This window comes from Plasmodium cynomolgi, chromosome 10 (assembly GCF_000321355.1).
Source record: "Plasmodium cynomolgi strain B DNA, chromosome 10, whole genome shotgun sequence".
NCBI lineage: Eukaryota > Apicomplexa > Aconoidasida > Haemosporida > Plasmodiidae > Plasmodium > Plasmodium cynomolgi.
The window spans coordinates 1,246,193-1,267,954 of record NC_020403.1 but is presented as its reverse complement, the minus strand read 5'-3'; the positions used below and the strand labels follow the sequence as shown (position 1 = coordinate 1,267,954).

The 21,762-nt window shown below is 42.3% G+C and overlaps 5 protein-coding genes across 5 annotated transcripts; 1 reads left to right on the top strand and 4 right to left on the bottom strand.

Annotated features, from left to right (window-relative positions):
- Positions 1 to 4,898: 4,898 nt before the first annotated feature.
- On the top strand, positions 4,899 to 5,432 carry PCYB_103810 (actin depolymerizing factor; the record flags this gene model as incomplete). The annotated part of the gene is made up of 2 exons (XM_004222930.1): positions 4,899 to 5,106; positions 5,272 to 5,432. 2 exons carry the CDS (start codon positions 4,899 to 4,901, stop codon positions 5,430 to 5,432), a joined length of 369 nt encoding a protein of 122 aa, XP_004222978.1.
- A 1,345-nt stretch (positions 5,433 to 6,777) lies between these two features.
- Positions 6,778 to 9,333, bottom strand: PCYB_103800 (protein kinase; the record flags this gene model as incomplete). The annotated part of the gene is made up of 2 exons (XM_004222929.1): positions 6,778 to 8,487; positions 9,001 to 9,333. 2 exons carry the CDS (start codon positions 9,331 to 9,333, stop codon positions 6,778 to 6,780), a joined length of 2,043 nt encoding a protein of 680 aa, XP_004222977.1.
- A 2,048-nt stretch (positions 9,334 to 11,381) lies between these two features.
- On the bottom strand, positions 11,382 to 15,318 carry PCYB_103790 (myosin C; the record flags this gene model as incomplete). Its single annotated transcript, XM_004222928.1, has 7 exons — positions 11,382 to 12,191; positions 12,363 to 12,542; positions 12,754 to 13,340; positions 13,520 to 13,615; positions 13,892 to 14,024; positions 14,206 to 14,349; positions 14,671 to 15,318. 7 exons carry the CDS (start codon positions 15,316 to 15,318, stop codon positions 11,382 to 11,384), a joined length of 2,598 nt encoding a protein of 865 aa, XP_004222976.1.
- Positions 15,319 to 16,613: 1,295 nt separating this feature from the next.
- Positions 16,614 to 17,572, bottom strand: PCYB_103780 (60S ribosomal protein L31; the record flags this gene model as incomplete). The annotated part of the gene is made up of 3 exons (XM_004222927.1): positions 16,614 to 16,811; positions 17,026 to 17,177; positions 17,563 to 17,572. The coding sequence occupies 3 exons, from the start codon at positions 17,570 to 17,572 to the stop codon at positions 16,614 to 16,616; spliced, it is 360 nt and encodes a 119-aa protein (XP_004222975.1).
- Positions 17,573 to 19,148: 1,576 nt separating this feature from the next.
- PCYB_103770 (hypothetical protein) lies at positions 19,149 to 21,224 on the bottom strand (the record flags this gene model as incomplete). Its single annotated transcript, XM_004222926.1, has 3 exons — positions 20,987 to 21,224; positions 19,375 to 20,745; positions 19,149 to 19,342 (listed from the first exon to the last, which is right to left on the bottom strand). Exons 1-3 carry the CDS (start codon positions 21,069 to 21,071, stop codon positions 19,149 to 19,151), a joined length of 1,650 nt encoding a protein of 549 aa, XP_004222974.1. The 5' UTR covers positions 21,072 to 21,224.
- Positions 21,225 to 21,762: the final 538 nt, after the last annotated feature.

The following is a 21,762-nucleotide window of genomic DNA, read 5'->3' as shown; positions in this document are numbered from 1 at the left end:
CTTAAAAGTGAACAAAATTGTGAAGAAAAAAGTGAAGTAAAATTTGTAGCAGGAGAGAAAAAGCGAAGTAAATGCGAAGTAAATGCGAAGAAAACGCAAAGAAACCGCAAAGAAACCGCAAAGAAAATGCAAAGAAAATGCGAAGGGGGGAAGAAACAAGAAAAAAACACCACGAAAGAGGGATGAAAAAGTGAAGTGAAAGCGAAAAGGGTAACGCAAAGTGACGCAAACGGGAAGAGAAGCAAATCGCAGCGAGGTGACGCCGAACCCTGCAAAGCACGCAAAGAAGAAACTACCTCGTTCTATACGCACAAGTATATACAATATATATACATATATATACATATATTATAATACTATATATGTAGATTATATGTACACGCCACGATGCTACTCCAGCAACTTCTAAACACTGGTAATTATCTGGTGCAGATGGTGATGCTGCTGTGGTGATGCGCGGGGGCTGCTGCACTCTATTCTTAGCTTAATGGATAAACGCAGAAAGAGGGCACTTGAAGAAAGCTTAAAAAAATAATTCTCACCCCAAAACATATGCAGAGCATGTAGCAAAATGAAAATGAGAACACAGCAGAAAAAAACAGCGTGGGGAGGAAGTAAAAATGAGAAAAATAGCGCAAAAATACAGCAAAAAATGGCGTAAAAAATAGCGCAAAAATACAGCAAAAAAATAGCGTAAAAAATAGCGCAAAAATACAGCAAAAAATAGCGCAAAGATAGCATAAAATAATAGGCGTAAAAAAAGAGGCGCCGCTTCGCTGTGAACAGGTGGGCAGTGGCGCCTAGGAAAATATGTACATAAGGGTGAAGCGATAATAGCCCTGCCGTTTTTTTTTTGGGGGGGGGAAACTCCTGTAAAATTAAACACCCACAGGGGGATAGGGAAAAAATAAAAACATACAATTTTTTCCGCAAAATTTTTATTTCCTTTTTCGCAACTCTTTTGTAAAAAGTAAAAATAATATCATTTTGTTTGTAACTCTTAAGGTAAAAAAAAAAAAATATACTCTCCCAAGCGTAATCAAATCCACACTTTTTGTGTGACTTGCAGTAACTTCACTTGGTTCCCATTTTTTTTAAATTGTGTTATTTTCCCCATCACAGTTTGACATGAGAAATATACCCAACACAATTTTTTGGTTTACTTAGAGTACACTTTTGTACACCGACTCCGCTTCACCCCTTCTCCACTCGCGCTACGAGGGAATACGTCCATCACAGCAAAGTGGCAAAGGGACAGCACCAACATAGGGGGACCACCCCATTTCGTCTCGGCCATAACAACCTTTCACCGTTCACTGTTAGGCTTTGTTTTTCCTCTCCCATTTTATTTATTTTTCGCCAAAGGAATTGAAAAATAAGGGGCAACTTTTAAAAATGCAGAATTCATCTTGTGTGCCTACGCGCCTGCCTGGGTAGATACATAAATTAGGTAGGCGTGCCTGCTCGAGATTTCTCTCCCTTGTGTATGCAACTTATGGTCCATCTTAGAGGGGGAAAAAAAAACCGCAACGGTGTTCCAAGTTGTCCTCCCCCCCACATATTACCACCCCGAATAGCTAAGTGGTATGCTTTTGTGAAGCACTGCTCAATTGGACATTCATGTAACATACCATCTACATCAGCAGTGATGATCGCAAAAGTGAGGAACGCCTACTTCGCGCAGGGCAAAATTAAACTTTTGCAAAAGGTCATGCTACGGACAATCATCACAAAAAGGTGCGAAACGGGTTCGTCGTTGCGGCTGCTTGGGGGCAGTATTATTATTTTATTTTATTTTTGTCAAACGTGTGTAAACAATTGCGTAATGAGTAAATGCCACCCTTCTACCACATCACCTCCATAAGCTTCACCACAGAATGGTCAAAATTTAAAATGATACCACACGCGCACATTGCGTTGTAACAAACTGATGGTTCAAACAGAAATGCAGATTTCACATCATATTTTTTTTGCTCACTCCTAGTCAATGCTGTCCTGGGTGGTAGACTCTTCGGACAAAAGCGAACATCCATGTGTGACATCACAAAATGTAGCTTCTTTTTCACACTAGCCAAATCCAAAACATCAATTTTTGCCATTCCTTAACGGTCATTAGAAACTTGCTTAAAAAGTTGCTAACAAATGTCACGGAAAGAGTGCCGAAGTGGAACTCTCCTCTCCCCCTGTTCTCCAATGAGATATACACGCATAACTGCATGCATACCCAAATATAAACCTTCGTACGGCGCGCGCTGCTGATAGGGTTCCCTTTCAAAGGAAAGAAACCCTCAACAAGGTTGAAAGATTAAACTGTTCCCTCTATAGACATCAACACAAGTTCATTTATGCTTCCCCCATGGCAGAATATTTGCGAATTTTTCTCCAAAGAACTATCGCCATGAGAGAAACCAAACGTGTAGTGCCATCCCTGCTATATGATGAATTTTACCGACTCTTACTTTGCCTTACTTGATCAGTGACAACGTGCATTATAGCAAACGGTGTCGCAAAAAATGTGGCGCAAAATAATTGGCCCCACGCCCACGTAGCAATAATTCGAAAAGTCAATTTCTTTTTACCCCCCAAATAGCGAAAAGTAAATATGTTCTTTTACGCCTTCCTTTTTTTATTTTTTTTTTCACCCTCTCATTTGCTTACTTCAAAATGACTTGTGTAACAATGCATGGCGGGTAAACTCGTTTTAACACCATGGGGGCATTTTACACATGCACGCAATTTGTTTCACCCGCGTCATTTAGCTCCGGTTAGCTGACTTGGCAAACGTCCAAACTTTGCACGAAACGGAGACAGTTTACCTGGTAGTAACCACGGAGGGGACGAAATAACCAAAGAGGCACGCAGCAGGGTGATGGTAAAAAAAAGACGCCCACAAATGGCAGGATGATAAAATTTCACCAGCGCTGAGGGCAACTCTTCATTTCCGCGAACTGTCACCTAGGGGATACCCCGGGCAAGCTGCGCGCCTTAATGAGAAAGAAGGACAGCACCAATTTTGTTTTTAAAAAAGCGGTTTTCCGCGTAATGAACAAAATTTCCATACTGATGATGCTAAAAAAATATATATGCACGTGTGGAATGTACGCGCAGCGTTGTTTTATCATACACAATGATGTTTGCTTAACGGTCGTCTGTTCACAAAGTGGCTTCGTTCGGGAGGGAAATGCCAAATTTGCCGCGCTCTGCCCCTTGCAGCCATAAATGTGCACACACGCATACGCTTGTACATGTGCATACTCGTGTGCATCCTTTACGCAGCCTGCATTGGCGAAATGCGCCCCCGGGCGCGTTCAACGTGCACGTGGCCTTCTTTTTCCCCCACACCCTTGACCGCACGTACGACAAAAAAGATTAATGATGAACTCCGTCGAGCATTCACGCTTGGGGAAAAGAAGCTTTGCGTTATGTTGTTCCAACTGGGTAACTTTATTTTTGGAGGACATAATTGTCAGCACGTACGTACAAGCGGTTGAAGGGACGTCTGGGCAGCTACTTTCTACTTTGTATTTTATTTTTTTTTTTATTTTCCTCCTTCCTCTTTCGTTTTTCTTTTTTTTTAACAGCCCATGCGTAATTTACACTTGGTGGTAGCCTTCACCTCAGGGGTGCTGCGACAGCTCAAGCGATCGATTGCCCAAATGGTTACGCAGAAAAGCCACCCAAAAGGATGCATAAAACAGACGCGTAAACTGCCAACCAAAACTTGCATATTCCCACATCAAATGCAACTAGCCTTTCTTAATTCACATCCAGAGCAAATATTTCTCAAAAAAAAAAAAAAAAATTACCGCAGGATGCGCTCAAAGTGGCTTTCCCAATTTTTGTACACACTGAGGGGTGTGTACGCAAGGCGCAAGTGCGAAGTGATTATGACACATATGTGTTTGTTTGAGTCAGCTTGTTGGCCACCCGGTTGGCCATTTGCTTAGCTATCTGTTCGCCTCCGCTTATTCCCGCGCGCGGCGTGCGTATGCGTGTCAAGCACACGTGCACAAATACACCCGCATATGCGCGGAAGGAAGTGAAAAAAATAATGCGCCTCCTGTGGCTCGTATATACACATGGAAACGCGCACTTTCCATAATGGCCAAGTCACGCCCAGTAGCACTTACACGCTCACACATGGGCACATCCACACGAAATTCATGCGTAAGGTCAAATGCAAATTCACCCACACGTACATACACAAATTTCACATCCGCGTAAACGCAAAACGGTAATGTTTATCACACATGTATACCCCTCAAATCGGAATTAATTTTTTTTTTTTTTTTTTTTTTTGCTTTACTCATAAAATGTTAAAAAGGAAAAACGAAACACGCAAAAGAAACGCGCAAAAGAAACACGCAAAAGAAACACGCAAAACGAACAAGCAAAACGAACAAGCAAAACGAATACGCAAAACGAATAAGGCAAACGTAATATATGCCAAACGAAATATGCTACACCAGAAAAAGAAATAACTACGCGCTCATCAGTCGAGGCCAGTTAACTTTTTTTCCTTCCCCATTTTTCAATTTTAAAAAAATCGCAACTTGTGTAATTTTTAAAGCGTGAGTTCCCCCTTTCCTAAAATTGCAACTTGTGAAATTTCCCATTCGTGAAACCTTAAATTTTTGAAATTGTGAAAATTGTGAAAAATTTGAAAATTTTGAAAAAATTGAAATCTTCAGAATTTTGAGAATTTTGCAAATTTTGCAAATTTTGAGAAAATTGAAAAATTTGGAAAATTTGAAAACTCCCTGCTAACATTTCCTTCATAGCCTTTTTCTTCATTTCCCCTTTTTGCCCCTTCTCCCCAACTGTTTTCCCTTTTTTTTTTGCCCCACCCTCAATTGTTTCCCCCTTTTTGCCCATTTCTTCCCTCTCGTGCGTCCAAAATGATAAGCGGCATTCGCGTAAACGACACCTGCGTCACCGAGTTTAACAACATGAAAATTAGGAAGACGTGTCGATGGATCATATTCGTCATAGAGAACTGCGAAATAATTATTCACTCGAAAGGTGCTACCACCACCCTAACGGAGCTGGTGAAGTCCATTGACCAAAATGATAAAATCCAGTGCGCCTATGTTGTGTTTGACGCAGGTTAGGGAGCCGTGCCGCCACGTGGGCGACAAGTCCTTCCAAACGCCGTCAAGCATGCTTCTCATTAAACTGCCCATCATGCGTGACCACCTCCATGCTCTGCCATTCCCCATATTCACACACCTGCTTACTCTTTCATTTGCCTTCAACTTTCCCTTCACGCAGTCAACAAGATTCACTTCTTCATGTACGCACGGGAATCCTCAAACTCCAGGGACAGGATGACCTACGCCTCGAGCAAACAAGCCCTACTGAAAAAAATCGAAGGAGTGAACGTGCTCACATCAGTGATAGAAAGCGCCCAAGATGTCGCCGATTTTAAGTAAATTTTTTTTTTTTAAAGAGAAATTCCATTGCATACATAGGCAGATGAACACACACACGGGAGCACATGGATGCACTTGTAATTTACCCTAACCAGAATGAACCATTTCGCTTGACAGCGCAACTTAAAAAAAAAAAAAAAAAAGACCTTGTCCTATGGTGTGCACGAAATAATCATCATAAAATATTTAAATTGAAAGCAAAATTAACCTAGTGGAAATATCCCTTAAAGTAAGTCCGAATGGATCCTAACGGATGACATAAATGAGTTACCAAGTGGGGGATGGCTACAGAGCCAAGGGTAATGCAAAAGCATTTAACGTGTGCACGCATATACATGTGTATGTGCTTATCCCCTTGCGCGTATACATTCATAATTTTTGTCCCCTGCTGGGGAGAAAGAGTAGCTGGGCGGGGCGTCACATGAGATGAATCCCTCCATCGCACGGGCGTAAGAGCGTACACGCCTTCAGCGCCAAGCGCAACTTCAAACGCACCACCAAACGCACCACCAGACGCACCATTTTTAACGCGCAAACAAACCGGAACGAAAACCCCATCCTCGCTTCTCCTGTGCATTTAGCTGTAAATGAACACGCGAACATGGCAGCAAGACATATGCACATGTGTTGTGTGCATGTGTGCATATATTTTTATATGTGCTAGGGCGCATGCTCGCCCGCGGAAGCGTTGTTGCCAGGAGTCAAATGCCACCAGCGAACTTGTTTTTTTTTTTTTTTTTGCCTATATATGTACATGTGTCTACCAAAGGTGTTTCTTTTCGCCTTTTTTTGCTTCTTTTTTTTTTCTCCTCTGCAATTTAAGCACAATTATAAAAGATAATGTGAACCCGTGTTTCTCTCCTTTTAAAATTTTCATAGATGTTAAAATGGAAGAATGTTAAAGTGGCAAATTTTCCTCCGAAGCGAATTTCGCTCGTGAGGGTGTAAAAAATTGGGGTACCCCAACATGGGGCGGAATCGGCTACCCCTCCCCCTCATATGCTTCTTCCGCGTCGCCTATTCACTTTGCAAGCGCCTCTTGCATTCACAAAATGATCACAAAAAAATGCTCACTCAAAAGGGGGGAATTTCCCCCACGCCATTAATAACAACGGTACCGTAAAAATGTTCAAAATTGCTTTTGCAAAATTTAGCCATGCCACGAAACGGAAAAAAAAAAAAATATATCAAAGACAAGACAAGGCAAGAACAAAGAAAAAGACAAAGGCAAAGCTAACATCCGGGGAGCGATGCGCAAACGAGGATGCACTCAAAAAAGGCAAGTCGCCAAATTAGCAAAACAAAAAAATAATAGTATCGGGACGGGCCCCACATCCCACCTAACCTACAACGAACTCAACTTCACCTTGACACTGCTGTCCTCTTTCAAGTCGAACTCCTTAAAAAAGTCATCTATGTCAAGGTCGATTGTTTGGGCCGTTTGGGGGGCCGTTCCCTGGGACGTTCCATGAGCCGTTCCATGAGCCGTTCTTCTGGCGGACTCCCCCAAATGGAAGTTGCCGTCAAAAAGGCTGCCCTCTTGGTTGGTTTCACCTAACCTGTTCATACTTACCAACTCGCAGTTGTAATAGTCGTCATGTTTGCCCTGTTCGTAGTGGCCACCCCTGTCTCCTTCGCCAGGCGTATCGCCACCACCATAAAGGCTGTCCATCCCACCAGCTCCCCACCCCCTTCTTCTGTCGCGGTAATTTTTCATTTCCTCCTCAAAAATGAAATTGTCTCTTTGGTCGTAACTCTGATGCTGGAACGCGGCCACGTGCCTCTCCCCGCTGTTATACACCCCCGTTTGGGAATTCACATTAAGGTGGGCTCTACTTCCTGTCGCGCCGAGTGCGCCTCCGACGGGGGGCACGTCATAAACCAAAGTGCTAAGTGGATCGCTCTCCGTCGCACCCGTTTGGACAGCTCTCCCGGAGAAGTCACCCACACTGAGACCTCCCTCCTGGGTAGCCCGCGACCCGTTTCCCGAATCCAATTCCCCCTTCGCAGTGATAATTCCCTTTATCTTATTTATAAAAGTGTAACCTTTTAAGGAGTCCACTGCAGAAGTGGAAGTACCGTTCCCATTTGATGTGCCACTGGGTATCGGTGGACTCCTACTGCTACTACAGCTGTTACCCCTCAGCAAATCCCCCCTGAGCTGCACACAAACGGAGTCCATCGCGTCAAACGCTGCGAGGCGAACCTCCACTGAATCATCAATAAGGGACCTAACCAGGAGAGGCAAAATATTCGAAGCGTACTTCTTAGCACTAAATTGGTCATATGTAAATTTAACAGCCTGAATAGTGGCTAACCTAGTTTGAATAAATGACTCCTGCAATCCAACCTTGTAGACATTTTCAAGTATTTTTTCTTTATCTTCCAAAATATGTTTCGCAATTTTTGCCACACAAATTATCGTATTTGTTTTAACACAAAAATCAGAGTCTCTCAAATTATCCAACAAGGCCATCAAAGAAGACGACTTAAAATTTGATTTCAATTTTGGAAACACATAAATGAAATTTTTTATACTCTCATTTTTTATGGACGTGTTATTATCCAAAAATCCATAGAGGTAGGAATTGTATATTTCGTTCATGTGGTTACTGGTGAGATGTCTCTCTATGTGATGCAAATTTTCCAACAAAACGAACCTGATTGATCTGTCATTTAGAGAAAAATATTTGGACACAGTTGGAAATATCATTTTATCAAAGTGCTCTGTTGATAGTTCTCTCGAAATGGTTAAGATGATCTTCAGACAGGTCACCCTACTCTCAGACACTTCAACATTCTGGACAAGTTCAGGTAAAATTTTCTCCGTTTTTACATTTGATGAGATATTTTCTAGCTTGCTAAATAGGTTATCAAGAAACTGCACCTTTTCGCTCTTCGACTTCATATGTATTTGTGTCAAGAACAACATTGTACTTATGGTGTTGTCTGTTCTCAAACTCTCATCATTTAAAATAGTTAACATGTTTATTTCTTTTTTACTATACTTTAGTAAGGTGCTATACAATGGCAGCAATCTCTTCGGTATGCATTCCTGTGCGGTCCTGTGAAGGTCTACTTCGAACATATATTTTTTTTTTGTGGGTGAGAGTCCCTGATGTGCATCCTCCCCATTCAACATGGGCGTTTTTAAATAATCTCCTCTCTGTGCTGCAAGTGTGCCACTACCATGGGGACTACTCCTCCTAATGGATGGAACATCTGGGTGAGTCCCTCCAAAATGGCTTGTTCCTTCGAGGTAACTTTTGTACGACCAAGCCATTAGGAATGCCAATCCGTATGCATCTACCCATGTAGCATGAACTCCATTTGGAATGGAAACTCCATAACCGTAAGTACAAACTATATGATTCTGTATGTCATTCAAAATCTGATTGATACTTTCACCTTTCTCATGAATACAATCAAAAAGGGACAATTTCCATCTCCCTCTTTCATTTACAAACACGCTTAATGGATTCACCAAACAGTGCACATAATTACACATGCTGACAAAATACACTGCGCTAAATATTTCATATAAACCCCATAAGGGATCACTCCTTACCCCCTCAATGTGCAGTGGGACACATTTTTCTGTCACTATGTAGATTCTCTTATCACTCTCGTATGTATATAGGACTTTCAAAATATTTGGATGAATTAATTTTTTGGAAAAAGCCAAATGGTTACTTGTGTATCTTTTCTCTCTACTTCCTTCTGCCTTCCCTTTCTTATCATATATAAATATACATACCCCTTCATTGTTTTTGTTTACTCCTTCGTAGATTTCGTAGTACCCCCCGTTTTGGGGACTCTGGCACTCTAACCTTTTCCCTATCACGAAGTTGAAGTTGGCTGGGAGGTCGCCGAACAGCTTGTCGACGAAGTACTGCAGCATTGTCTTCACTGGGTAGTTCTGCTGTGCGGAAATGCAGGGGGGAGTGGGGAGAGGGGTCCACCTCGTTACTTCTCATTCCCTTCTGGTCACTTACCAGCATTCACCTTCACGAAGCGAATAGCGGGTGGACAATTCGGTCGAGTCGAAGTCCTACCCAGGTGGACCTCCCCCACACCGAAGGCCTTTCCCCACACTTACGCGTTTCCCAAATGGTTTTCAACTTATACAAAACGCATAAGCCGACAAGCAAGCCACACCGCAGTTGCTCACTACTCGCGTGCAACGAGAGAGCAACGTGGCCCATTTGCAAAGCTAAGGAGTGGAAGCCCCCCAGCGCAGCTCGCGCAACGCTTCTATATATAGCGTTACATACGAGAAAGATTCAACCAATCGTCCAATCAGTCCTCCAATAAATCATCCAATCAATAGTGCATTCAGTCGTTCAGTCCCCCTCCCCAATGAACCATTCACCACTTAGTCATTTTAAGCGGGGAAAGGCTAATCGGGAACGGGGGCCAAACCACACAAAACTGCGGAAAAGTGTACCTAAAACATCCAAACGGTGCCGCGCAAAGGGGACCAAAGGTAACGAAAGTGTCACTCTTCGCGAGCATGCCGCGCGCGTGCCACAAAATTTCCAACTCCTCTTTGCCAATAGCGGGACTATCGCGTGCGAAGAAGAAAAAAAATGAGTCACTCGCAAAATTGGCGGCCAATGAGTATACTCATTTTATGCTGCTTCCTTTTCGGTAGCCATTTTTGAGAGTACCCCCTCTAAGCAGGTAAAATCCCCTTCTGCCCCCCAAACCAGTCGCTTAGGTTTCCCCACTTGAAGCACCCCCTTCTCATGTGATAACTTTTTGCAAATATCTGTGGCGCAATTCTCCCTATCCGCATGCACGTTTATTTGTATACTTCCCCCAAGAGAGCTCATCATTTGGGCGTACGATTTTTTCCCGATGCTGGGGCAAAAAGGGAAAGACCATCAGGTGGAGGAGAAAAGAATTGTTAAGCCGCCACCCGTTCTCCCAAACTTCGCGTCTTAAATGAGTTAACAACATGATGACAATTTTTATGGCACACCCAATTGAGGTCCCAAAATGGTGACGTAAAAATATGCCGAGCATATCCAAGTAGCCACCATTTTCTCTGTCCTAAATTGGCACACCATTTTGAATTCGGATGAATATGGCCCACACTACGTGAGGAAGAAAAAAAGAAGAAAAAAATGTATCCTTTCTTTGGGTTTATTTACACAGATAAAAGAGCCAACCATCACAACCGCCCAACTTCGACCATTTCGTGCGGACCCAACGTAAGTACACACCCTCTTGTCCCATTTGGCGAAGTGGAAAACATGTCCTCTGCGGATAAGCCCATGTATTATGGCATACCCTTGGCATTTCCTCGGGTGCACCTCCTCGGAAGGCCCCTATTTACGAACTCGGAAAAGCACCCCCGGAAAAGAAAAGACGCAGGGTTATTCACGAGTATGCATGGAAGCACGCCATCGCGTAGGCTGCTCGGACAAGCTAATACATCTCCGTAGGGGGGTCTATCCAGGAAAAAAATTACACACACATTTGGGGGGGAACAAACTGGAGAGGAAAAACAACGTCAAGTGGTAAATGTGCACAACAACCCCCCCATGTTCGGTTAATTTAAAATGTGACAAAAAAAAAATAATAAAAAAAAACTTGAAATGAAGCCATCAAATGTATGTTGCATACAAAGGGGCACTCGACGTGTCATCTCCCGCAAAAGGTTCAACCGGGTGTGCCGCGTGTCATGTGCTCGGTGCTGACAAGGGCTAAAAAAAAATGTAGAAAAAAATTTCGGAGATCAAAAAAATTTAAAACTTGCCTAATCAAATGGACCCTCGTTAAGCATTCCTCAGGAGGTAAAAAAAAGAAAAAAAAAAAAGCACGGAGAAAGAATTACAAACCGGTGTGGTGGAAATCCTACCCAGCTAGGAATACCCCCACCAGCTGCACATCACCAAAGAGAGAGATTGGGGGGGGAGGAGGAGGAGGGTAAACGGGTAAGCCCTACTTCAACTGCGCAATGTACTTGTGTTTCCTGAAGTACGCCTGAGCTAGCTGCAAATGCTTTATGTTTTCGTCCACGGTTGTCTTCTTCTTAATTTTTGTAATCAATGCGCTGGCAATGCTGCACAAGTTTTTGTAGCTCTTTAGATTGTTGTGAATTATTTCTCGAATGGTGTGGATGGCGTCCTTTTTTAAGAAGACCATGGTGTTTCCGATCTGTGCGGGGAATGGTAAGAGCGATGCGTTGGGGTATAAATCGTAAGAGCGATGCGATGGGGTATAAATCGTAATAGCGCTTCGGTTCGGGAGATTGCCGTCGACCCCACCCCACCCCCATCTGCAAGTATCAATGTTTGCCTTTTCGCAAAAACGCCTCAATTCCACTCCAATATTCCCACATCGACTCCTCACCTTGTATGAATCGTCGCTGAAGTTCTGCTGAAGCATCTTGGAGACCTTGGCCTTGTCGTCCAAGCTATTGTCATTCGAAGTGGGCAGGTCCAAGTATTGATAATAGCTAAGAAAAGAAGCAAAGGTGTACTTATACTGAAAGAAATATTTTATATTTAAAGTTTCAACAATGGACAAGGAAAATAGCTGAGGAAAAACTTTTCTCTGATTGAAATTATTCTTCTCTTTATTTTCGTTTGGTTTAATGCATTTTATAAAAAATATATTTGTGTTTTTCAAATAGGAGCTAATTTTTTTGAGGTTTTCCAAATATTTAAATGTGATTAAGTTTTTTCTTCCCAAGGAATCCGTCACTTCTACGTCTTCGTACATACTTCTGATTAGGTTGTTCTTGGAGACCTACAAAAGGGGAGAGAGATTGGGAGATAAACGCGCACCGTTATCAGATCGTAACGTCACACTGTATTGGCAACAAAATGGGGTCATTGTTCAATACGAAACTTCCGCTTTGCTCATATATTAGTGAAGAAATCGGTGCTGTCCAATTGGCTGCGCTGCGAAAAGGCCCACCTTCAGCATCCGCACGATGTTAGGCGACAAAATATCTTTATTCTTCGAAATGAAATTTGAGATGCTGTAGGTAACGTCGCTAACGGTGTGCTTAATGACGAAGCTGCCGTTCATGTCCCTTTTGCACGAGACGTACTGCGGGTGCTTGGCGAACTTGTTCGTGTAAACTCCCACGATGGACTGAGGGGAGCGTGGGGGAGGGGGAAACGGCGAAAATGTGAAAGGGGTGAACGCGGAGAAAAAGTGAAAGGGATAAACGCAGCGAAAAAGTGAAAGGGGTAAACATGGTGATGCAGGGGAGAACGCTGCAAAGCAACTGTGGAAGACACCGAGCAGGGGCACAAATGCAAACGTGCCCCCTTTCACACATGCACATTTGCGAGCGGCCCACCTCGTCCTTCTTTCCCGGGGCCAGGCAAGAGTCCTCCAAAATGGAGATCACGCTCGTCTTCCCTCGAAGCAAGTCGATGATGCTTTCGTTCGTCGTGTACTTCACAGACTCAGCGATGATGCCCTCGCTCTTGTAAAGGTTGGACTCCTTCTCGTACACCACGTAGAGGTATATGTTGTGAATCTCCTCGTTGGCTATGTTAATGAGTAGCTGCTCCAGAGAATTTTTGAGAAAAATTTCGAACCCGAAAATGTCAAGTATGCCTATATAACTATCCAACTCCTTGTTGTTGTTTAAAAACTCATTTATCTTCTTCGTGATATGCTCAAATATTTTATTGTATATGTCCTTCGAAATGGATCGGCAAATGGATAGAGACTCTTCAACAGATAGCGGGATTTCTATCCTCTGGTTCGCTATGTTCTTTTCTGTGAATGTTAAGCTGTTGCTCAAGTTGACGTAATCGATGCCTAACAAGTCACTTGTCTCCTGAACAACTTTTAAATTTTCCTCACTCAGCTCGCTGCAATTTGTTTTCCCGCCCTTCTCAATTTCGTTAAATTCAATATTTCCCAGTAGCATTATTCCTACGCAACATCGAAACAGGGGAACCCACCCCCCAAAAAAAAAAGAAAAAAATGAAAAAAAAAAGGAAACACAAAAAAAAAAAAAAGTTGGTTACATGTGCAGATGTACAATTTTGCACACATGGACATGTCCATCAAATCGAAGCGGGTGGAAACACCACACAGTTGCACATTTCTACCTGATAAGGTCAGGAACAGATCGTCCTTCAAAGTAGACATATTCATTTTGTCCATGGAAGTCATTAATTTCTCAAAATCTTTGGCGTCATCAATTTCTGTGGAGGTAAATTGTGGAAGGCGGTAAATGGGGTAGCAACCATAAGGACAAACTACTAAGCTGCGCTGTTGGTCACCACCATTCTGACCATACATTTTCGTTAATATTTGTGCGCTCTTTTGCTACCCTATTTTGCTACCCTCTTTTGCTGCCCTCTTTTGCTACCCTCTTTTGCTGCCCTCTTTTGCTACCCTCTTTTGCTGCCCTCTTTTGCTACCCTCTTTTGCTGCCCTCTTTTGCTACCCTCTTTTTTTCTCTCCCTTTTTGCACCCACCCTGTATGGTAATGGACTTGTTAGAAATGTACTTGTACTCCGATTCAGATTTAATGTTGTACTTTTTCTTCATCTCTGTACTCATCCCTTGGAGGATTTCGTAAAAAATGTGATAGCATCTTTCCTCTTGCTCCTTAACAAGTTGAGAAGGTGGAAAAAATATAATCATGTAAACAAGTGTACAAAGGAAGGGAGTAACCAAATGGATACCAAACAATCGCACAACTTCGGAAATGCCCTTCACAATACTATCCCGCTTTTTTATCCCTCTGCGGTCTTTCTTCCCTCCCAAAAAAAAAAAAAAGACGACTTACCTGTGACACGACTCTTATCTTTTCCAAGAGAAAAATTTCAATGCAAGAGGAGACAATGTTCTGGTTTTCGTCCAACTGAATTTTAATGTACTTTCCATACCTGCTGGAATTGTTATTCTTTATAGTTTTGGCGTTTCCGAAGGCCTACATGTGAGCAGTAAATGGAGGAAAGGGGAAAAAAAAAAAAGGGCGCATTGCGCTTAACATGTGAATGTTCGTAAGGGCTCAAGGACGCAGCCGCTTCCGCGACAGCAGTTATCAGAACGGTATAGCTGCCCAGTGGGACCACACAATTGTTCACACTTGCGTCAAAATGGAGCCACCGGGGAGGAGAGAAAAAACACACAATGCTGATGGTGGCACCGGGTTGTAACTTCGCTTTGGTCAGCTCGTGCGTAAAGGAGTACACACATAGACAAATATATGTACATACGCACGAGCGCCCACTCACAGCCGAGCCAGCACCTCTAGTATAAAGTTGGAATCCCACAACGTTTTCGAAATGCTGTTGTCCTGCTTAACCCCAGACAGGTAATACTTAATAATCAGCTTGGAGGCCTCCGTTTTACCAGACCCACTTTCCCCGCTTATAATAATGGACTGACAATTCTTAGTATTTATAAAATCAAGCATTGCATCCTTCGCATACGTGTAGACATGCGGAGGGAGTTCGTCCGAATTCCTAGTTTTGTAATCATCCATATTGACATCAATAATTTGGTATGGGTTTATCGAAATTAACATTGGCTCGGCTATGGTGTAGATAAAATTCTGTTCATACCTCATGGCCAGGGTGTTTAAAACCTCGGCCGAATTTTGATGCAGCATGTCGTTTAGCCTGTGACTATTTACATTCACCATATTATTACAATTAAACAAGTGCTCTTTTTTCACTACATATTCGCTGTTCGTTTCTGGGCAGATTTCCTTCACTCGGTAATTGTCTCCATCAACGCCAAGAACTAAGCATTTAAAGAAAACAACATCGGGGTAACGGTCCACATTTGGACTTTTGTATGTCCACACATAAAACTTTTCGATTTCATTTTCAATTTCATTCACGAATTCGCTATTAATCCTGAAGTAGTTACTTAGTTCGCTAGCTTTATTCATCGTTGTAAGTTCAAATTGTCGACTTTTACCTGTGTAGTTTTTCCTTCTTCGTATCTATCTATCTATCTATCTTTTTTTTTTTTTTTTTACTTCATCATATAAAGTGTGTGCAAGTAGGTACATGCAAATCGCGCATGCTATTGTTTTTTATTTTATCTAAAATTTAAGGTAACTAATGTGGACGAGCTGGAAGAGTTGCATCTTTTTTTGGGCATTTTAAAAAAAAAGTTTCTTAAAATTCGAAACAGCATAGTGTGCATCCTCCCATACTTGCCGTTTCTCCGTTCTGTTGCCTGTTTCTTACTAGCACGTAAATTTGTGACACCTGCTCTACATACAACACACATATGTATGTAATGCGTTTGTAGTGGGTCAATATTGTTTTCTTTCCAAAATTACACAATAATGTGAAAAAAAATAAGGTTCGAAAAAAAAAACGCCGCCACGTATATTTTGCAGAAAAGAGGAAAAAAAAAAAAAAAAAGAAAGAACAGGAACCATTAACAGGCACCATTTGTGTTGTAAAAAAAAAAAAAAAAACCTCACAATTTTCCTTTTCTNTTTTTTTGTGTGCACATTTTTTTTTTTTTTTTTTTAACAGCTTTTTCAGAATAAAAAAAAAAAAAAAAAAAAAAAAAAGCAGTTGTTACAAAGTGAAATAAACCGTTCTGTTTATGCGTTTATTTAACCATTGGGGAACACAAATTGGGAGAGTAAAAATTGCGCTCACTTCGTACATATTTTTACTGCTACTGGAATGATGCAAAACGGAAAAAAAACTACGTTATAGACCACCCGAAAAAAGTTCCCCAAATGTTACACTAATTGGTGCTAGCCAGCGAGGCTTTTTTTTTTTTTCTCCCTTTTTTTTTTCCTTTGGGGAAAACCATTTTGGCTGCCTGTTCAGGCTAACCATTCGAAAATATTTTCCTCATATTTTTAAATTAAAATCGTGGCTACGAAATGTGCTAAAGAAGAGGCCAACTGGTAACTTTAATTCCTTTTACGCGTTAATAAAAAAAATTAAAAAATTTTAAATAAAATGGCAAGGTTGTGAAGTTATGCAGCGATGAAGTGAAGAAGTGCTAAAGTGCTGACATGATGAAATGCTGAAGCGACGAAACCACGACGTGGTGACGCGATGGAGCGATACGCCGCGGCGAGCCAAGACGGGAACGAATTCCCGAGCCCACACAAACGTAGGTGCCACACGTAACACACATGTTGAGTCGCACATTTTCGAATTCTGTTATTCCTGACTCTTGGTTTAATTTACCTTCACCGGTTTACCCCATTCACTCGTTCACTTCGCATTCGTTAAGTAATCCCTTGTAGGTGTCAACCATGACGTGTTGAACGATTGTGTACATTTTCTCCTTGGAGTCCTCATCTTCGTTTCTCTTCCTTTCTATTTTTACGCGAACCCTCTTGGGTGGGTTCCTGATGCCCTTGGACCATATGAACTTGTTCAGTTTAACGTCCAAACGTACGTCCTGCAGTAATTGAGGGGGGAAACATGGCAAGTCATTCGCGCAAGCATACACATATAACGCATACGTATACATATTCGTGAACAGCCGTAACTAAATGTACATATAAACTCGCGTTTGCACATTTGCGGGCAAAGCTTCACACACGTTTCCAACGAAGTAACACCATAAAGGGAAAATGCAAAGGCGCCCGATCAAAGCGGCGACGCATGCGTACCTTTGTGTGCATGAGCTTTCCTGCGATGTTCCTTATCTCCTTGATAGCTCTTGGGGCCTTTCTTTTGTAGCACACATCGTGCGTCAACTTGCTCAGATTTATGGTGATGACTTTCGTCACTGGTTTAAGCGTTTTCTTCTGCTTCTTGACAGCTGCGTGGAGGGGATAGAAAAAAAAGGGCACCGTTATTACGTTATATTATACTGTACTATATGCGGGGTTAATTCTGTTGCTCTTCACTCATGCAACACTCATTTCGAGGAACTGTGCTTCCGTCCCCCGGGCGTCGCTCAGTTGTGCTTCCTTGGCGGTTTTTTTTTCAATGCTAGGAAGCCCCTTTTAATTTTTTAAGCGCGTCGCTTCGTAGGAGGAGCACATATTTCTTTTCTGCCTTTGTGCGTTTATGCCTTTCTGCGTTTGTGCTTTTCTCTTTTTTCCCCTCATTTTAGCATTCCTGCAAAGGCCTCCTCCAGTTCAGCACAAACGCGAAATAATATACGTGCTGGCGCGTACAATGCGCCTTCCTCTTTCCATTACCTTTCACCATTTTTGTCGTTCGTGGGGGGTCGCAAAACAGGGATGCTGAAATTTATCAAATGAAAATCCACACGACGGTTGAAAATGTGGCTACTCTTAAGCGAAATTTTTAAAAAATTCCCTTCGTTTTTATGCTAAAAAAATGTTGCTCCTCAAAGCGGTATGAACTACTAGAAAATAGTATTCCAATTTGTTTCTTTTGTTCTGACTTAAATTTTTTTTTTAAGTTATTATTTTTTTAAGTTGCTATTATTTTAAGTTGCTGTTTTTTCAAATTGCTTTTTTTTTTTTCCCAATAAGTATGTTTATATAGCAGGTACAATATATGCAGCACATGCGTTCACTTTTTGCTGAGCTCCGTATGCGTGCATAAGCGGATTCCCCCCCTCTGCGTCATCTCGCGAGATGGTATTCTATTCGATGCGCAGGGTAGATATAACTTCGGGGGGGGGTTCATATTGCATCATATATATGCCGAGTTTTTTTTTTTTTCCCACCATTGGGGGCTTCGTAATTTAATACTTACATAAACCCACGGAGTGCGCACTTGTCATACGCACAAGTCGTTGTCGCGATGATGTATGCAGCAAAAAAAGGGGGGAAAAATGCAGCCTTTTTTCCTCCCCCCAAAACGTATAACAGGATAATCCATTTTGGTGTTGTATTTGTTTTGCTCATTTTATACTTTTTTACATCTTTCCCGCAATTGTTCGTGCTCTCTTAAAAATGGCCATTTCCTTTTTCCAGATGTGAAAGAAAAACACCTCCGCTTTTTTTTTCCCCCTTTCGTAAAATGTGAAGGGGCGTGATGAGGGGTTTCCCTGCCCGAGGCAAAAATTGTCAACGGGATACCCCCACCACCATTGCCATATATTTTTTTTTTTTTCCCCCTAAACATACCATTTTTGCTTCATTTTGCAATTCACGTGAAGCTCTTTGCTTTCACATTTCGAAGGAGCCACATTCAAATTGAGTTGGCTAATATTAACTAATTTTTACCCCATCGAAAAGGCAAAACAATTTCTCCTTTTAAGAATTACACAAAATAAGTAAACCAGTGCATCATTTTTACCTATTTTTAAAGGGCAACTGTTCTATGTGTACTCCTTTTAAAGGAAGAAAAGGGTACAGTTTGCGCCGCTTGAGAAAAAAATGTGAACGTGTGGGGGGACAGCTATAAATGTTGCGCCATTGCACAGTAGCGTAACTGCGTAATTGAGAGCATCCCGCAAGGCGTCGCAGAAGGGGAGACTACCCAGGGGTGTACGTCTTCATAGTTGGTTCCTTCCCAAAATGGGGAAAAAAAAGGGCAGTGAAGCAAAGCACACCGTTTTTTTATCACACCCAATCCCGTTGGTAAGCAAATAAACCACGGAACGTGAAATTCGTAGTGGGGGTGGGGCTAACATGAACCTGTTGGGGATGACACCCCGAAGGTACAAATGTGCATAAATGTGCATAGCGATTGAAACTGGATGTACATAAAAAAAAAAAAAATTCTTCACCCTTCGACTGCTTCTTCCGTCCCCCCCTTTTTCCCTTCCAACTGGCTGCAAATGGAACCCCTTCTCCCCCCCCTCCGCCTGCTAGAGATACTTACCCAAAAAATTAAAAACGGAAATGCATTTCCCAATAAAGTTATACGAGCAAATGTCAATGAAGTCCTGCCCAGGGGGAGGATATTTTTGATAATCATAGCGATAAATTAGGGAAGAATTCTTAACCCACAAATTGTTTGACAATCCCCTATGCAAAATCTTGGAGTCATAAATGATGACGTCTTGTGGATTCACGTCGGGAATGAAGGATGACCCTGTTTGGTAATATATCTGTAAAAATCTCTTAAAATTGTGAATTTTTTCCTTCCTTTTTTTTTCATTTTTATGGACGTAAATAAATGTGTTCCGAGAAAAAATTCAAAATTCCCTGACTCCTCGTTTATCTTATTTATCGGCAAAATAACGCTTACCCCACTTAACCCATTGTCGACATGGTGTGACTGAATTTCGCTCAAAGGTTCGTTGTTCACCAATTGCAATTCAGATAAAAATATTTTATCATTCCTCTCACTCGATACATTTACACTTTTAAAATTGTCCATTTTTAAAATTGCATTTTTTTCCATCAAATCGTACACATTTTGGTACACTCCAATTGGTAAGTAGGCATAAATGATGTTCATCCAGTACTGCTGCAAATTTGTGAAGAGGTCGCTGACTTTACTGTTGCGTAGTATGCAGTACTGCCTTCCCCGTGTGGGTCGTATGCAGAAAATGTTATTATCTTTATCCATGAGAAGGGGCGATACGTTAATATCTTTTTTGTCAAGAAATAAGTCTTTTTTTATTTTCTCCATGTCTGCTTTTCTGAGGAAGTTTTTCAAAACGACTACTCCGTAGGTTGCCAGGCTGGCCTGTATTTCTTTCACCGTGTCGATGTTCAGGACGTACTTAGCAGGTTCGACGACGGGATCACTTTTCATAGTAGCTTCTGTCACGCTTACCGCTGCTTCTGCGCCAGTCGGGCCGAGCCCCAAGTAACTGCTTAGCTCCAAGCCGAGATCCTTCCCCACATTTTCACTGCAGTGCCTGTACGACCGCTTCCTCCTCACAAAGTCGAAAAAGTTGTTTCTCTTGTAATTCACTAACAGGTAGATGTACGCATAGACATATAGCTCATCGATCAGGGTGTCTACAAACTCTCCGACCGATTTAACCTTAACCCTGTTACGCTCCAAAATGAATTCCTTAAAGTGTGTCCAATTCAGGTTCCCCAAAAAAGATTGCACTGCGGGGGAAGAATGCATCTCTTCCCCTTCGTGATTCGAAACTGCACACTGGACCTCCATAAATTTTATCACATCCTCCACTATTGCCTCTACATGTTTGTTTGCATCTACTTTTCTTTTTTTCCCATCTTCGATCAACTTTCTTAAATCGTCTCTTTTCCCTTCAAACAGGTTATTCAAATATTGCAAGTGGTAGTCCACAGGGTAGTAATTATTTGCTGCCCCAGAAATGGCGACAAGGGGTAAGTTGAAATTTGCGCATACCTTTTCGATTCTATTCGCATATTTCTTTTTATCGATAAATTCAAAATTCTTCTCCGTCAGGTGGAAGTAAATCTTCTGCTCCTCATGTTTGTACTTTTCCTTTTTCCGTTTAATGTACTCATTGCAAACTCCTGCGAGGGGGGAGTAGCAAAATGGGCTGTCGCAAAATGGGAGTCGCAAAATGGGAGTCGCAAAATGGGCAGTCGCAAAATGGGCAATCGCGAGAGCGATGTCTTAACCAACTGCATGCGTCTCGGGGAGGCCAAAACGGCTAAGCGTAGGTGCGCACCCCTTCGAGCGTTCATTCGACACATCGGAAACGCCCACACGAGAGACTTCCGCGCGAGAGACAGCAACTCTTCCTTCCCTTACCCAAGTTCAGCGACACAAACGACAGGGCGTAAAGCAGGTACTTGTACTCAAACTTGGAGCGCAAGGGTTCCCCACGTTTAATCATTCTAGTAAACAAATCGACTAGTCAGGTCGCATCTAGTTTTACAAACAAACATACAAACACGCACATGCTTACGTATCCATATGTATGTGTTTAATCATACCGTTTGACACTCCAAGTTCGATTTTTTTTTTTTTTTTTTTTCCACAAGTGCATGCGAAAAAATGGGGTAATATGCCTTCTTGTTCTTTCCCCGAACGATGCATCTATATGCTGTTGACTTCCTTTGGCGTGGGCGGGTCGTGTTAGAGTTCGAGTTCGAATTCGAGTTGTTTAACTCGTGGGAAAAAAAAAAAACGGTTGCTCGAAATGCATATGTTGACCCTATGGGGAATTTTCCTCAGGAGCCCCCTCCAGTGGGGGACATTAGAAGGGAGCGGCAAAGGAAGCGGTAAAAGGAAGCGGTAGAAGAAAGAGGCAAAGGAAGCGGTAAAAGGAAGCGGTAGAAGAAAGAGGCAAAGGAAGCGGTAAAAGGAAGCGGTAGAAGAAAGAGGCAAAGGAAGCGGCGAAGGAAGCGGCAAAAGGAGCGATCTTAAAAAGTCACCCCGACGGCACACTTTGAAGGCACCGCCGAATGGGCCTCTGAACGGGTCAGTGGGTGCACACCGTGGGGCCCGCCTCGGAGAAGCACGTCTCTAACAGGCGCGATTTTATTGGTCGCGGCGTCGGTGGCTCCCCCGTGGGGGCACTATAC